Source organism: Hibiscus syriacus, unplaced genomic scaffold, assembly GCF_006381635.1.
Source record: "Hibiscus syriacus cultivar Baekdansim isolate YM2019G1 unplaced genomic scaffold, ASM638163v2 tig00001120_pilon, whole genome shotgun sequence".
Lineage (NCBI taxonomy): Eukaryota > Viridiplantae > Streptophyta > Magnoliopsida > Malvales > Malvaceae > Hibiscus > Hibiscus syriacus.
In genome coordinates this window covers 962,501-976,439 of record NW_024061845.1, presented here as the reverse complement: position 1 = coordinate 976,439, position 13,939 = coordinate 962,501, and the positions used below count along the sequence as shown (strand labels likewise).

Here is a 13,939-nt window from a genome sequence, read left to right as displayed (position 1 = left end):
CACATTATTAGGTGGCATTTTATATTTGTTAAATAAAAAACGAAAACAAAAAAAGGAGGAACTATTTATTGAATTGATAAACAATAATAGTTGAACAATAAAACATTAAATTAATTATTAATTTAATCTTAATTCGATTACCACTCAAATAATTTAATTTTTTAACAAAATAATTTAAATTTTTTGAGTAAATATAATCATATTTCACCCATCCTAAAATTACAAATATAAATACAATCTGAATTAACATTGTAAACATAGTTGGATAAAAACTGAACTTATACATAATAAAAAAACAGTTATTTTATCACAATTGAATTGAAAATCAAATCCAACACAAATCTTATCCAAATTAAAATAATATAGGTAGGATCCATATATATATATATATATATCAATTTTTTATTTTAACAATCAACGTCATCAAAAGACAAAATTGATATAACTAAATGAATTTGAAGATAAAATTAATACAATTAAAAAATTAAAAATAAATTTGATTATTTAAATTTACTTTGAACAGAATGATCAGTAAGGCTTTTCAAAATTATTTTATATAATTTATAATATATATTTTTCGATGAAAATATATTGATATGACATTTTGTAATAATATGCCACATTAATACTTAAAATTTAAAATTTTGGTTCAAATTGAAATAACTGAAAGGTTTTATACTAACATTTAGATTACTTGTATGTTTTCAGTTTCAAGAAAGAATCAATTTCATATTTATTCTACCAAAAGCTTCAAATCTCAAACAAAACTTTCAGTGTACATTCTCAGCACTTGCAAAATTCTAAAGTCGACAGGAACCCACCCATTAGTTAGCTGTAGGAAACCTTCCTTTATCTGGTTTTCACCAAGGACTTGCAGAACGAAGAAAATGCTCCTTTCAGCTCAACTGGAAGAGGGATCGAAAGCGGTAGTGCTAAAGTACTACGAGGTACCTTGTAGTGTGTGTTCTCGTTTCTCGCAGAAAACGGATGTGCCAGCGCTGGCTGCTGCTTGTTAAGCCCTTCGATGATAAACGAGAAGGCCCCGAAGGTGAGACAGCTCTGTAGAAGTGCCTGGGGTGCACCTGCATAACCATTTCAAGCAAAAAAATTGAGGTTTGAACTGAAATCTATGTTTTTACCACAAAAGAATGAACCTTTGAGATTCTAGTACCTGGGAAACTTAGAGCAAGTCCGGTGCAACATCCGGCTACACCGGCATTAATAACTGCAGAGAAAGATAACATTATCGTATATCAGCAAACGGAGCACAAAAAAGGCAATTATTTTACACTGATTTTTACGAGGCATACCATCATCTTTCCCACGTAGCCTCTTCAGAAAGCAAACAACCAAACTGTGTACGCCAGACAGAACTGCGAACGTCTATAAAGAGAATCGTAATATATAACTCGGAGATTTGATGAGGGAAAAACTATAAAGTTAGCAATTAGATAAGGATGATCCTTTAAGGATCATCAGATTCTCATACCTTGGCATAAGATCCTGCCTCCACAAAGGATCCTTTAAAGCCTTTCTTTTTAATCAATCCAGAACCTAGGACGGACACAAAAAGATAGAATTATAGGAAGTATAGACCAGATTTCAAGAAGACATGTGAAACACAACAAATGTTAATTACAAATCCATGTTCAGATGGTCTAGCAAATATCCCGCCCAAAAGATAACTCGGTTACTATAGGTAAAGTCCTAACCTTGAAATACAACCATTGAACCAAAGAAACAAAATTTCATGACGCTGAACATGCATTTGTTGGACAACCTAGAACGTAAAAGAAAGCACACAATCCTATTTCTAACACAAAATCAAATACGTATATGCTCAATCTTTAAAAGGTCTAAAGTTCTTAAAACTGCAGGGACGGACATGAGATTTTATGTTAGTAGATACAGGAACTTATATTAGAAAATTTACGGGCACGAAATTAAATTATCAATAGAAAGTAAAAAAAAACACTTAAACTATATGGAAATTGGAAATTTCCAAGGGTCTCATCGCACTCCCTAACACTCCTCGGTCCGTTTGTTTCAGTGAAAACGTTTTACGATGTTTGAAAGATGTTGTTTAAACTTTTTTTCCACTAGTTAATAAAATTTTTAAAATTATTTATTAGAAATATTAAATAAAATAAATAATATTATTTATTATAAAAACTTAATATTATTATTTTTAAAATATAAAAATAATTTATTTATTATTAAAATATTATTTTTATAATTTTATTAATAAAAATATTAATATTGGTATATTTTATTGAAATAAAAATATTATAAATTATATTAATTATTTATTAAAGTAATAGTGTTATATTATATTTTAAAAATATTAATTAGTATATTTTAAATATCTTTATTAAAATATTATTAGATTATTATAATACTATTAAATATATAAATAATATTATTCATTATTAATAATTTAATAATATTATTTTTATGAAATTAATAAATAATATAAATTTTATTAATAATTTATTATATATTATTAAAATAAAAATATAATATCTATATTATTATAATATAATTGATTATTTTATTATAATATTAAAAATATAATATTATATTATTAAAAAATATTAAAAAATAATATAATTTAAATATTTTAATAATTAATATTTTTATTAAAATGATATTAAAATATTTTATTAATATTAAATTCATAAAATAAAATTATTTTAATTATTTATTCTTTTTGAAATGAAAAATTTTAAAAATGATACCATAACTACTTTTTAGAAAAAACAAATGAAATTCTGTAACCAGTCTACTTCAACCAAACACTGAATGAATATGAAAATATTTTTCGAAAATCATTTTCACTTACCCTAAATTACAATTCCAAATGCTGGCAGAATAATCCATTGTTCATGACTAATGACTATCTTCTCAGCTGAACCACTATCCATATTCCATAAGTATATAACTTTCGATTCATAGAACCAAATCTTAAAAGTAAAAAAGTTTTGAGCTGATTCAAAAGTGACCAAAATCCAGACTAAGAAATAACATCAAAACTAGCTTACCGAGAAATTCAATGAAAAAAACTCCAAAAATTCGTTATTTCCCGAACTTTCCAACAGCGCTAAAAAACCCAGAGAGAGAAAAGAAACACATCAAATGTTTTCAAACGAAAAGAGAAAAAAAAAACTAATACCGTAGCCAAAGATGGAGCCCATGAAGGCACCGGCGGCGGAGTCTCCAGCAAATTGGAAGAGGCATACGGCAGGGGAATTGGACGGAGTTGGTATTATAGTTTTTGAAGGATTAGGGTTTGTTTCAATATCAGATTCAGCGGGAGTGTTTGGATAATCCGAAGTAGCCATTTTTGTTATTTCTCCCTCTCTCGACGTACGTTACTTTACTTTCTCTTTTGAATATGCCAGATATTTTGGTTTGCTTATCTACAAACGGCGGCGTTTTACGAAGCTTTCCTTGTATTTATGAAACTTTACAGTCATTACAAATTTTAAATTAATCAAAGCATAGAGGATGACCATAGCTTAAATTAATATCTAAAACAAATTCTTAAATAATATTAAAAATTTTAGTTATCTTGAAATAATTTCTTTAATGAATAGAAACAATATTTCTTCTGAATTAAATATGTATGCCAATCACTAGTATTTACATGAAAACAATATTTGAAAGATGTTTCAAGGGTTTTATTCATCATTGAGAAAAGGGCAAATTTCAATGGAAAATCTGTTATTAATAAAACCCAAAGAATGTGTTGTAGAAGAGACATAGGGAAATAGGACATACAATACAAGAACATAGAAAGACATAATCGTGTAAGATACATACTCGTATCTGACACCCAACGTTCTAATAACATAGGTTATGATGATGATCATATCTTCATTTTGACCAATGTTAGCGGCTGAATTCTTTGGACGAATTAGTAATGTTCTTGATATATTGCTCCAAATTCTGCTCTCCATGCCTGATCATCATACGGAACTGCACTGCTGTTGTTCGTTGTTACATCCGAATCCTCTCGATATAATGGTTGCAGTGCAGATTCTGGCAATCTGCTCTCTGCAAGGTACTGTTTCATGGTAACCATTTCCATCTTGTGTTTTCTTTTCAGCTTCTCCACTTGCTTCTTTAACTTTTCATTTTCTTGTTGAACATTTCCAAAGTTCTCCTGTAAAAGAATAAAAAGGGGACTCAAGTTAGGATCAATTCTGCAGCTTCTTTACAGGTAAAAAAATGTAGAAGTTTTCACTTAAGTCACCTCTGCAATTGAGGCAGCTTGCTCAGCTTCTCTCAGCCTAACAAGGAGTTCACCAGCAGCATGAACAGCCTCTGCTGTGTCTCTTAGTTGGATTTTAAGGCTTTTGTTCTCTTTTTTCAATTGTTCTTTCTCTCTTTCCCTTTCCACTCTAAGAGCAGAGAGCTCAGTAGCCAGGGATTTGGCAAATCGTGCACCATGACCTTTGCTCCCTGCCTTTTCCGCTGCCTTCTTTACCTCTGCTATGCCTTCCATTATTGCCCGGTGCTTCCTAACAAGATCATTGTATTTTTCTTGAAGGTCAGCATAATGTTCAACCATTCTAGCATGACAAAGGACAGATCTGCTAAGAGCATCATCTAACTCCTCGGTGCACTTCTTCTCTAGTTTCAGTTCCATCTCTGCTTTCTCAGCACGGCAGCGAATGGATTCAAGGTCCATCCTAAGTTCATCAGTCAATGATATCCAATCACTTTCCATTTCCATCCATCTCTGTCTTTCCCTCTCAAGTTCTTCCTCACTGTTATTTCGACAGTCTAAACTTTTTCGCAATTGGATGGAACGTGACAACAAAGAGGATCTCAGTTTTTCAGAAGACATGTTTGGAGATGGTGCAGCATATGATTGCAATTTGCTCTTCAATGTTTGAATTTCTTGAATAAGTGCTTCCTTTTCACTCATATCAAAATATTCTTTTCCATTTCCTCCATTGTTGGACTGCTCAAATGGTATTATTTCATTCTTCGAATGCTCAGGAGCATGTTCAATTGCAGAAATTTCTCTCTCAAGTTTGTATTGTTCTACCTGTAGAAGTTTAGACCGTCAAAATATAATCCAAGTTCTAATATCTTCTCATGTCTAAAGGGTTCACAGTAAGATCATTACCAGATGGTTTAACTCTTCAATTTTGGCTGCTTGCTCCCTACAAATACTTTCTAGTGTTTTCTCACTTTTGGCGGCTTCTTCCAAATCCCTTGTAACAGCCTGAAATTGAAGCAACAAAATAATAAGTATACAACAAAAAGCAAACCATAAAAAGAGAACATGTTTCAGCAAGTCTTGAACATACTGAGTTCTCGCCATCTCTCTGTTGGTTATCAACTGTTACAATCCATGTCTTCAAGCCATCCTGAACCCCCTCTGGGTTGTTATTGTCAAACTTCTTCTGGCAAGATGAACAAAGCAAAGGAGTAGAAGAACCATCTGAAGATGGTTTATCATTTGGTAATGTTTGAACAGAAGCATTGGCCTTGTCTGCTTCTGGCCAAGGTTTCAGCATCAAGTGTTCGAAAGAGAATGCAACTGAAGATATGTTGGAAGCTGAACCATGCTGGTGATTATCAATAATCTGCAGGCCTCTTTGAAGGCTAGCAGCCAAGGACTCTGTAGGTCCTAAAAACGTCTTGCTTGCTCGTAATGAGGACTTGATGTGCTCACTGGCTTTGAGCGACGGTAATAATGCCTCTGACTCTGAATTCTCTGATACATTGTTCTGACTGGCCAAAAGTGAAGATGGGACAGCCATGCTTTTCCTTAGATTATTTTCAATTTTAGGAGACTCTGACAAAGTAGGCTCTTCAAGATTTGAAGACCGACTGTGTGGGTTAATGGAGATGCTATTTCTAATTGAAGGATCAACAGCCTTCAAGGTTTTTGATGTACTTGAAAGGTCATCAGTTGATGCAGGAATCACCATGGGAGGGAGTTCCTCTACATCAATTTCTTTGATCTCCGTTTCTTTTGGGCAATGAATGTCATCTTCACTCAGCAAGTCCGTCTCACAACTTTCTCTTACAGAAGAAGACTGAATGGAACATCTCTTGTCAGATGGATCTCTTAAGTTTGTATCAGTAGAACTATGCAAATAATCAAGGTGCAGACATAGTTCCTTTATATCTTCCTCCCTGATATTAAGCACTTCCTCGATGTCGTTATCTATGCGTGGAAGGATCAAAGAGCGGTTAAGACTTACTCTTAACTGGTTCAAGCTTTCGCGTGCATTCCACCCATTAACATATCCAGTTTTACCACCAACTGAGTTATATGTGTCAGACTTTGCTCTTATAAGCTCTTCCTGTAATTGATAGTAAATGATAAGAGCAAGTCAGGTTATGATTTAGTACAATAAGTTAAAAAAGACAAATAATGCAGAAACTTTTCAACCTTCAGTTGACGAATCTGATCACTCAAGCCATTGACATGATCTTCAGATATTTCATTTATTACTGGCTCGTTTCTTATGAATTTAATCCTTTGCCCAAATCTGAGAGTGCTCAATATTTCACTACTATTTCTGCAGTCACAAACACTTCACTCAAATAATGGCCTTTGAAAACAATTACAGCTAATCTTATGTATAAAAAATATTAAGGTTAGTGTTCTTAAAGGTTCAATGCTATTGCTACTCGCATTCAATAATGAACACAGTAAAAAAATGTAATTCGACTGAAATACCTGTTGTCTGCAGAAATGTTGCAAATGACCGTGAGTTTGGCATTACCACCGAGGGATTCTTTCAGTATACGTGTTAAAGAGGAACCTCTATATGGAACATCTTCAGGTTTTTCAGGTTGAGTTTCTTTTGCAAGAGTGTTCACCAAATATCTACACCATTAAACAACTAAAGATTATCCATAAGCTCTAGCAACAATACCCAATAATCACAGATATACTTGAAACTCTATAAACATGTCGACATCTAAAACACACTATTTTAATAGCTACAGATTATATGAAGGTGATGATGGTATACATACCCGAGCTGTGATAGGGACTTCTTGACATTTTTGTCTTCCTGTACATGTTGTCTGCTCACATCTTCAAGCTTGTTTCTATCCAGTCCAGCAAGGTCAATCAAGCTGATTCTACTTGTTTTTGAACTGCCAAAACATTTTGAAGAAGCTTCCTGTGGCATGAAACAATGATGATCAGCTCATTACATTGAGAAGAAAATCCGATATTTTAGATATGCACAAGTATATTTAGTCACACTGATCATGGAACTGAAGAGCATTGACAAGAAAATGACATAAAACAAAACAGACGGGTTGACACGCAGAAGGAAAGATTAGTAGATCTTAAAACTTGACTATGGTTGTAGAAAATCAAGATTTGGCTGTACCTTGCACCAAGATTCAATGACGAAAGTGAACACAATGTGAGACCGAGAACTCTTAGAATTTACAGTTGTTGCTCCAACCTTCCTACTAGAAAGCCCCTGTAACACAAAATTGAAGTGATCATGTACTAGTAAGAGTAAAACAGTATATTAAAACTTGTTCTTATAAATGGTTGGCCGCCTACCTTAATCAAAATTTGAGTTACATCCTCATAGCTAGTAACGTATTCTTCAGTTAAATTCTCAACATACACTCCATTCTTGGGATCATCCTTTATCTGAAAAACAATGTACGTGAACCAATTATACACCATGAAGCAATAAACCCTGAGAAACTGTTTGAAGGGGAAAATAAGTAGTAATAGATATTTACCTCAAGGTTCCTTTGAGTTGGATCAAGTAAGTCCCCAATTTGTTCATTGTAAATCTGCAAAATAATCGTGCACAAGTCAAATACATCATGTGAAGCAAAAAAAAGTCAAGATATTTTTTACATAAGTCTTCAAATTTAGGGTCCCAAAAAACTCGACCCACTTCATGAATTCCGCGCTGATCCATATAGAAAAGTGGGGATCAGCTCAAAGCAGGCAAATTTTGTCCGTATGGAGCTACTTCAAACCAGTACATACCTCAAGAAAAGAACAACGACACTGATAATTTGTCTGTTTTCCATCAGAGTTCTCTTGTTCCTGTAAAATTCAAACCATATGAAGCAACGAACCACACTTCCAAACTCCTATTATTTTTTTCCTGTAAGAATTCAGACTGAGTAAAATAGAAGAAGCATACTCTTTGAATCTCAGAGAACAGCATTTGGAAGAAACGAGGGACAATCCCCTGGTGGCTTCTGGGTGATGGATCCTCAACCATGGCACTTGGTGGACCCCACATTGTATAAGTCTTTCCACTTCCAGTCTATTCAAAAGTAATTTTGTATAAACGATAGTCACTTTATACAAAGCTCACCATTTATCAAATAGATGGAGAGCTTAATAAATATCTATATATATACTTATATACATATTCTAAAGAGTACCTGTCCGTATGACAAAATTGAAGCGTTGTAACCAGATAATGCATTCTTTACCAAAGGAACACCAATTTGACGAAAAACGTCCTCCTGGTAGCCACAAAAAAAATCATACAGTTTACGAGCCAAAACACCCATTTAAAGGGAAAAAAAGAATTGTAATTGGCTTGTACTGACTAACCTGACTGGAATTCGTATCAAGAACGGAATCGAATGTGAATTTGCGGTCACCAACTGATAAAGAATCTGAAGAAACCTTCCTCACTGTTCGATTCACTTCTTTTGTTTGACCATTTATGGGTCTAATTCTCACTACCACCTATTTGTTAACAACAAATATGAAAATTAAATTTCACTACAAACCAAGCTTCAATGAGTCATTCAGTTTTCAACTTTAACTAATGATTAAAAAAACAAGAAAAAAAATTCATAATCAAATCTAGAAACATGCTAAAGGCTCTGAAAATATGAGAAAAATTTTACACTAAAATAAAAGCTTTAATTTTCTACTCAGAAAATTTAATAATCAGGTTTGCAAAATTTACCTTGACGAATGGATCTAAAGTCGTCAATTCTCTATTCTGTTCTTCGGATTCAACGATCTCTTTCTGCTTAAATTTCAAACAATTACTAAAATACATCAATTTTTTTAAAAAGATATTGTTTACTTTACCTTGATGGAAGAGTCCGTGGGAAGCGGGATTCCAGTATGACCGTCAGATGGGTTGACGAAGGAGCCAGAAGTAAGAGATTTGGAGAGTGGATATTTAAGGGAGAATTGGGCAGAGTTATTCCCTTGAATAATGTTTGGATCTTGTGGAGGAGTGTTTTCAGAGTTGGGCTTCTTGATGATTTTCTTAAGCTTTGATTTTGGAAGCAAATTCAGAAGCGAAGAAGTCGAAATGCTTCCCAAAAAACGGCCATTCTCGGCAACGGCGAATTCTGTACTTGATTTCATTGTTTTGCTGTCTTGTTTTGGGAATAATCAAAAAAATGTATGGAGAAGAAAGATTTGAGATATCTATGAGAGAGAGAGAGAGAGAGATTCAACTTGAAGTTAAATTTGAATTTGTAAAGAATCATAAAAGAGATGGAAGTTTTTGTGGTGATTTGGGGATGGAGATGACCGTTGGGTTTTTCGAATTCTTTTTTGTTTTTAAGGTTTTTCGAATTGTTAAATTGTAGATCTCTGAGAGCTTTAATAGTACGAAATGACTGTAATATCCTTACAACACTATTTCCCTTTTCCACGGGAAAATAATAGTGCCATTATTTAATAAATTTATTTTAGTATTGTTTGAAATATATTTTAATTTTGATAACATGTTATATAATTTATTATAATTACAATTATTTGAATTTTATACGAATTAAATAATTTCAATGACTAAAAGATGATTATTATCTCTAGAAATTTTGAACGTAAACACAACACATGTGATAATATTTAAACATTTATTATCAAATAATTAAATTTTTATAATCATCCTATACTAATAAAAAAATCTTATGTTATTATACTTATAAATGTATTTATAATGACATTTACACCCTTAAAAAGTGTTGCATTCAAGATAACCGCAAGCACATTTAAGGCTTGACTTTTTATTTAACTTCATTTTCAACTCTATTTTATTTGAACCCATAAAGTGATTTTAATTATTAAATAGAGTATTGTTCTCCCTATAAATTCTAAGTTCGAGTAGTTACGAATATGTGTATATTGTCAATGATTAAAAAAATTAAACATATATTTAATTACTCTATACTATTAAAAATACTCTAGACTATTAAAAATACTCTATTATATTTGTATATATAACATAAAATATATATATAATAACAATGACTCTTTAATAAATTAATTTTATCATAACTTATCACTATATATATTTGTTAATTAACCAAATAAACATTGTTTGAATCCAGGAACGGAGCTTAGTGAGGGTCCAAAGGGGTCCCGACTCCTATTAAAATTTGTATATTCAATATAATTTTGGTCTAATAATATTTTAGTTTATGTAAAAATAAATATTTAAATTAAAAAATATAAGAATTTATTAAACATTTAATCAACTAAGGACCGAACTAAAGAATGATAATCATGTGTTCTCAAAATTTTTGGTCTAATAACAATTTAGGTCATTGTAAGTTTAAATATTAGACAAATTAGGTGTTATCTTATGCATTTTGAGGTTTTTTTAAAAATAAATCTAGGGTGAATACAATGTAATATATGTACAAAGACTCTCAAATATTTTACAATGAACGCTCATATCCCTACATGTGTAGTGCTCGAATGCCTAATAAATCTTTATATTTTTCTTAAATAGTTCAATATTTCGACTTATGTCAATATTTAATTTTTAGCTCCGTCCATGTTTGAATCTAAAAACTAAAAACTTTTATACAGTGTATAGTTCTTTAATTTTATAAAAATGATAGGGACAATCGGGTCAATCCACAGATTCAAAAATATAGCCGTTGTGGGCAGTGCTTGGGGTCAGCAGCTGTCATGTTAATCTAGCAACAATGGCTAATTCGGTGCTTCCGCTTGTCCTTGTATGAAATTTGTAATTACTAACTGTCCCAAAAAAAGCAGGAAAATATGGTTCAAATTAAAGCTCACACAAATTATCTTTTAGTTAAGTTTTAACCCACTAAAAGAATTAACATCATTCAATAATTCTGAATTTTGCAAATGAGACATTCCTTTAAAGTTGGACATGTACATGAAAAGCATGCAGCAATTTACAGTCATTCGCTAAGATGAAACTACCACTGGACAATCACAACGGAGCAATCAAATCGGAATATGTATCATTGTAATTGTATTTTGTTGCTTTGTACATCAAACATGCATTAGATGAATAGTAAAATCGTGACTTGTACTGTTAACTATATTTGTTCCATTGCAACCGTTGTTGGTATACATGGATCGACCTTTTACTTCTATAAGATGTATTATTTCTACTGATTTTAACTTTTTTAATAATTGTATATCACATCCCATATACAAAAACTGTTAAAAGTTAATGTAAATTATAGAGAAATCTATATCATTTAATATATATATATATATAAGTATCTATAAAATAATCTGGATATTTATAATATTTAATATTATATCTAGAATTATATATTAAAAAAATCTACATATTAAGCTAAGATGTATTCATAATCCACTGAATACTAAAATTGATAAATAAGGGTGAGTTTTACCATTGTAATAAGAGCGAAAAAGAGAAAAAAGAGTGCCAAAAGTGTGAGCTAAAAAGAGATGGAGCATAAAGAAAGAAAAATAGTGGGTTAAGTTGTAGTTTTTAATTGTATTAATAAAAAGTGTTCTCTCCTCTAAGTTTCCTTTTAAATCTTGGTTTGTTTTAAATTTTTAGTGCTCTTTTATTAGTTTTGTTATATGATCGGCTCTGTCGTCTGGATGATATATAATCGGTATAGTGTAGTATTAGTGATATATCCTAGGTCTTCTATAGTGGGTGAGTTAAGCTTCAAAGTTCCCAACAAAAAACTATAACCAAAATATGCAAGTTATCATTTCTTGTACTAATTGGTCCCATTCTCACATGGTGATTTGAGCAAATTTTAACTTTTACAAACAAAAAAGTTAAAATACAATACGATAAAAATAAAATAGCATGAACTTGTAATATATGTGATTCTAATAATATGACATAATCACTCTGCATCATTATGAGAGGTAGATGGCTTATTGAACTTAACATGGATGTTTCTTCCTGCAAAATCAACGAAGAGTGCTCTAGCAATTTGATCCTGGAGTGTCTCAAGTTTCTGGTATAACAGTGTGAAGTATACAGCATATCAGGGTGGCCATATTCCCATGAAGACATCGAAGAAACTGAACGATCATCATGTGCGAGCAAAGCCTCGTCGATCTTTTCTGATACCTCAAATGCAGTTGGTCTATCTTGTGGTGAATGAGATACACACTTGAGAGCTGTATTTAGCAAAGGAAATGCCCACTTCAATGCAGTTTTGGGGACCTCTTTGTCAAAGACCTCTCCGGTCCATTCTTCCCTCACCATCGACTTCACCCACTTCGGAAGGTCTACTTCGGTTTTTTCCACCATCTTGCCTGTTAGTAACTCTAGTAGGATGACTCCAAAGCTGAAAACATCACCTTTTTCCGATAAACTTTTCTCTGGTGCAGCATAACCGTTGGCGAAAAAACAATTCCTTTTGTGATCTAAAAGACTTGGAATCCCATACTCACTTATCAATGGTTCCATGTTTTCACCCAACAGTATGCTTGAGAGCTTTAAATTTCCATGAGGAATACTCACTTATCGGTGTACCTTGTAGCAAGTTTAGGAGGCTTCCACTGCTCTGATACTTGTAGAAAATAAGCTTTTCTTCATTAGTACAACTGTAGCCTATAAGGGGTAGGATATTTCGATGCTTCAAGTTCCCGATCCGCCTCATTGTTTGGCTGAAATCTTCGAGAGACACCTGTAATTTCTTCAATCTTTTAACATCATAAGTGACATTGTTCTTAAGTATTACCTTGTAAAGGCTACTGCAAATGCTCTGACTTCGTAAATCGGCTGAGGCTTCGAGGAGATCATCTAGTTTGAAACTTTCACGATCTTCAACAAAGAAAACAAGATCTTGTTGTCTATTATCCTCTTGCTTCACTTCCTGTTCGGCGTCAATCGGAGGAAGTTTGAGCGGCGATTCTTTAAGCACCTTTAGTGTCTCCTTCTCTTTGGCTATTTTGTTGGCCCTCTTGCTCATATAGAATATGAATACAAAGAGGAATCCAAAGCTAAAAAACAAAGGCAACAAAATGACCAACAGACTGGTTGAATTCTTTTCACTAGAATCTTTCGAGGCTCCTGCAGCTTTCCTTTCTGTTGTATTTAACTGACCATCTCTTCATAACGAAACCGGTTTCTCGAAATAATCATAAGAACGTCCCGATCCCTTTCTGATAGTCGACCCGAGAATCATAGAAGGATTATTAGAGATGTCCAAACTCATGAGATACTTCAACTTGGATAGAATCTGTGGAACTCTCCCACTCAGTGAGTTGCTGCACAAGTTCAGATAACTCAGCCTAGTGCAGTACAATATTGTGCTCGGTATCGTTCCATGTATAAGATTTCTCGATAAGCTAACAACTTCGACCTTTCGGAGTTTGCAGAGGGAATCTGCATCCATAACACCGCTAAGATTAATATTTTCAAGCCTCATTTCTACAATCGAGGAAGCCTGCGGCCGATTGCACATGACACCATTAAGTTTAAGCAAGCATGGATTGTGTGACAACTCATTCCATTGAATCCCAAGATTATTTTGTGGATCTCTAATGAAGCTGTAAAAGGATTTGGATTCTTGTAACTCACCTCCCATGCAGATTTTGATTAAAGCAGAAACAACTGCAATACATGTTAGCAACTTCATGAACAATCAAAACCTCCCATTCTCTGCATTTTTTCATACTCGGTTACTTGAATGGTATCTTGTTCATCCTTGTTTTTCATATATCAGATAAAAGGAC

General features: G+C 32.7%; 3 protein-coding genes and 1 pseudogene across 3 annotated transcripts; all 4 read right to left on the bottom strand.

The window, feature by feature from the left end:
- Window positions 1–708: 708 nt before the first annotated feature.
- On the bottom strand, window positions 709–3,356 carry LOC120122041 (chloroplastic import inner membrane translocase subunit TIM22-2-like). Its single transcript, XM_039141296.1, has 5 exons — window positions 3,173–3,356; window positions 1,490–1,554; window positions 1,311–1,383; window positions 1,172–1,225; window positions 709–1,082 (listed from the first exon to the last, which is right to left on the bottom strand). The coding sequence occupies exons 1-5, from the start codon at window positions 3,339–3,341 to the stop codon at window positions 850–852; spliced, it is 594 nt and encodes a 197-aa protein (XP_038997227.1). The 5' UTR covers window positions 3,342–3,356; the 3' UTR covers window positions 709–849.
- Window positions 3,357–3,753: 397 nt separating this feature from the next.
- Window positions 3,754–9,412, bottom strand: LOC120122029 (kinesin-like protein KIN-12F). The gene is made up of 16 exons (XM_039141289.1): window positions 9,074–9,412; window positions 8,946–9,008; window positions 8,582–8,719; window positions 8,407–8,490; window positions 8,160–8,285; window positions 8,000–8,059; window positions 7,744–7,797; window positions 7,556–7,648; window positions 7,374–7,469; window positions 7,009–7,157; window positions 6,707–6,856; window positions 6,416–6,545; window positions 5,322–6,326; window positions 5,138–5,236; window positions 4,256–5,056; window positions 3,754–4,165 (listed from the first exon to the last, which is right to left on the bottom strand). The coding sequence occupies exons 1-16, from the start codon at window positions 9,356–9,358 to the stop codon at window positions 3,917–3,919; spliced, it is 3,582 nt and encodes a 1,193-aa protein (XP_038997220.1). The 5' UTR covers window positions 9,359–9,412; the 3' UTR covers window positions 3,754–3,916.
- A 1,990-nt stretch (window positions 9,413–11,402) lies between these two features.
- On the bottom strand, window positions 11,403–12,668 carry LOC120120325 (probable inactive receptor kinase At3g08680). Its single transcript, XM_039139981.1, has 2 exons — window positions 12,101–12,668; window positions 11,403–11,422 (listed from the first exon to the last, which is right to left on the bottom strand). Exons 1-2 carry the CDS (start codon window positions 12,666–12,668, stop codon window positions 11,403–11,405), a joined length of 588 nt encoding a protein of 195 aa, XP_038995912.1.
- A 4-nt stretch (window positions 12,669–12,672) lies between these two features.
- Window positions 12,673–13,845, bottom strand: LOC120120315 (annotated as a pseudogene).
- Between the last annotated feature and the right edge of the window lie 94 nt (window positions 13,846–13,939).

Coding starts and splice junctions, on each gene's coding strand:
- LOC120122041 (XM_039141296.1), bottom strand. CDS start 3,341: ATGGCTACTTCGGATTATCCAAACACTCCCGCTGAATCTGATATTGAA. Junction 1,555..3,172: donor GGGCTCCATCTTTGGCTACG/GTATTAGTTTTT, acceptor TGTCCGTCCTAG/GTTCTGGATTGATTAAAAAG. Junction 1,226..1,310: donor GCTACGTGGGAAAGATGATG/GTATGCCTCGTA, acceptor CTTTCTCTGCAG/TTATTAATGCCGGTGTAGCC.
- LOC120122029 (XM_039141289.1), bottom strand. CDS start 9,358: ATGAAATCAAGTACAGAATTCGCCGTTGCCGAGAATGGCCGTTTTTTG. Junction 8,286..8,406: donor CAATTTTGTCATACGGACAG/GTACTCTTTAGA, acceptor ACTTTTGAATAG/ACTGGAAGTGGAAAGACTTA. Junction 6,546..6,706: donor AACATTTCTGCAGACAACAG/GTATTTCAGTCG, acceptor TTGTGACTGCAG/AAATAGTAGTGAAATATTGA.
- LOC120120325 (XM_039139981.1), bottom strand. CDS start 12,668: ATGGAACCATTGATAAGTGAGTATGGGATTCCAAGTCTTTTAGATCAC. Junction 11,423..12,100: donor ACCTCTCATAATGATGCAGA/GTGATTATGTCA, acceptor AACTTTTAACAG/TTTTTGTATATGGGATGTGA.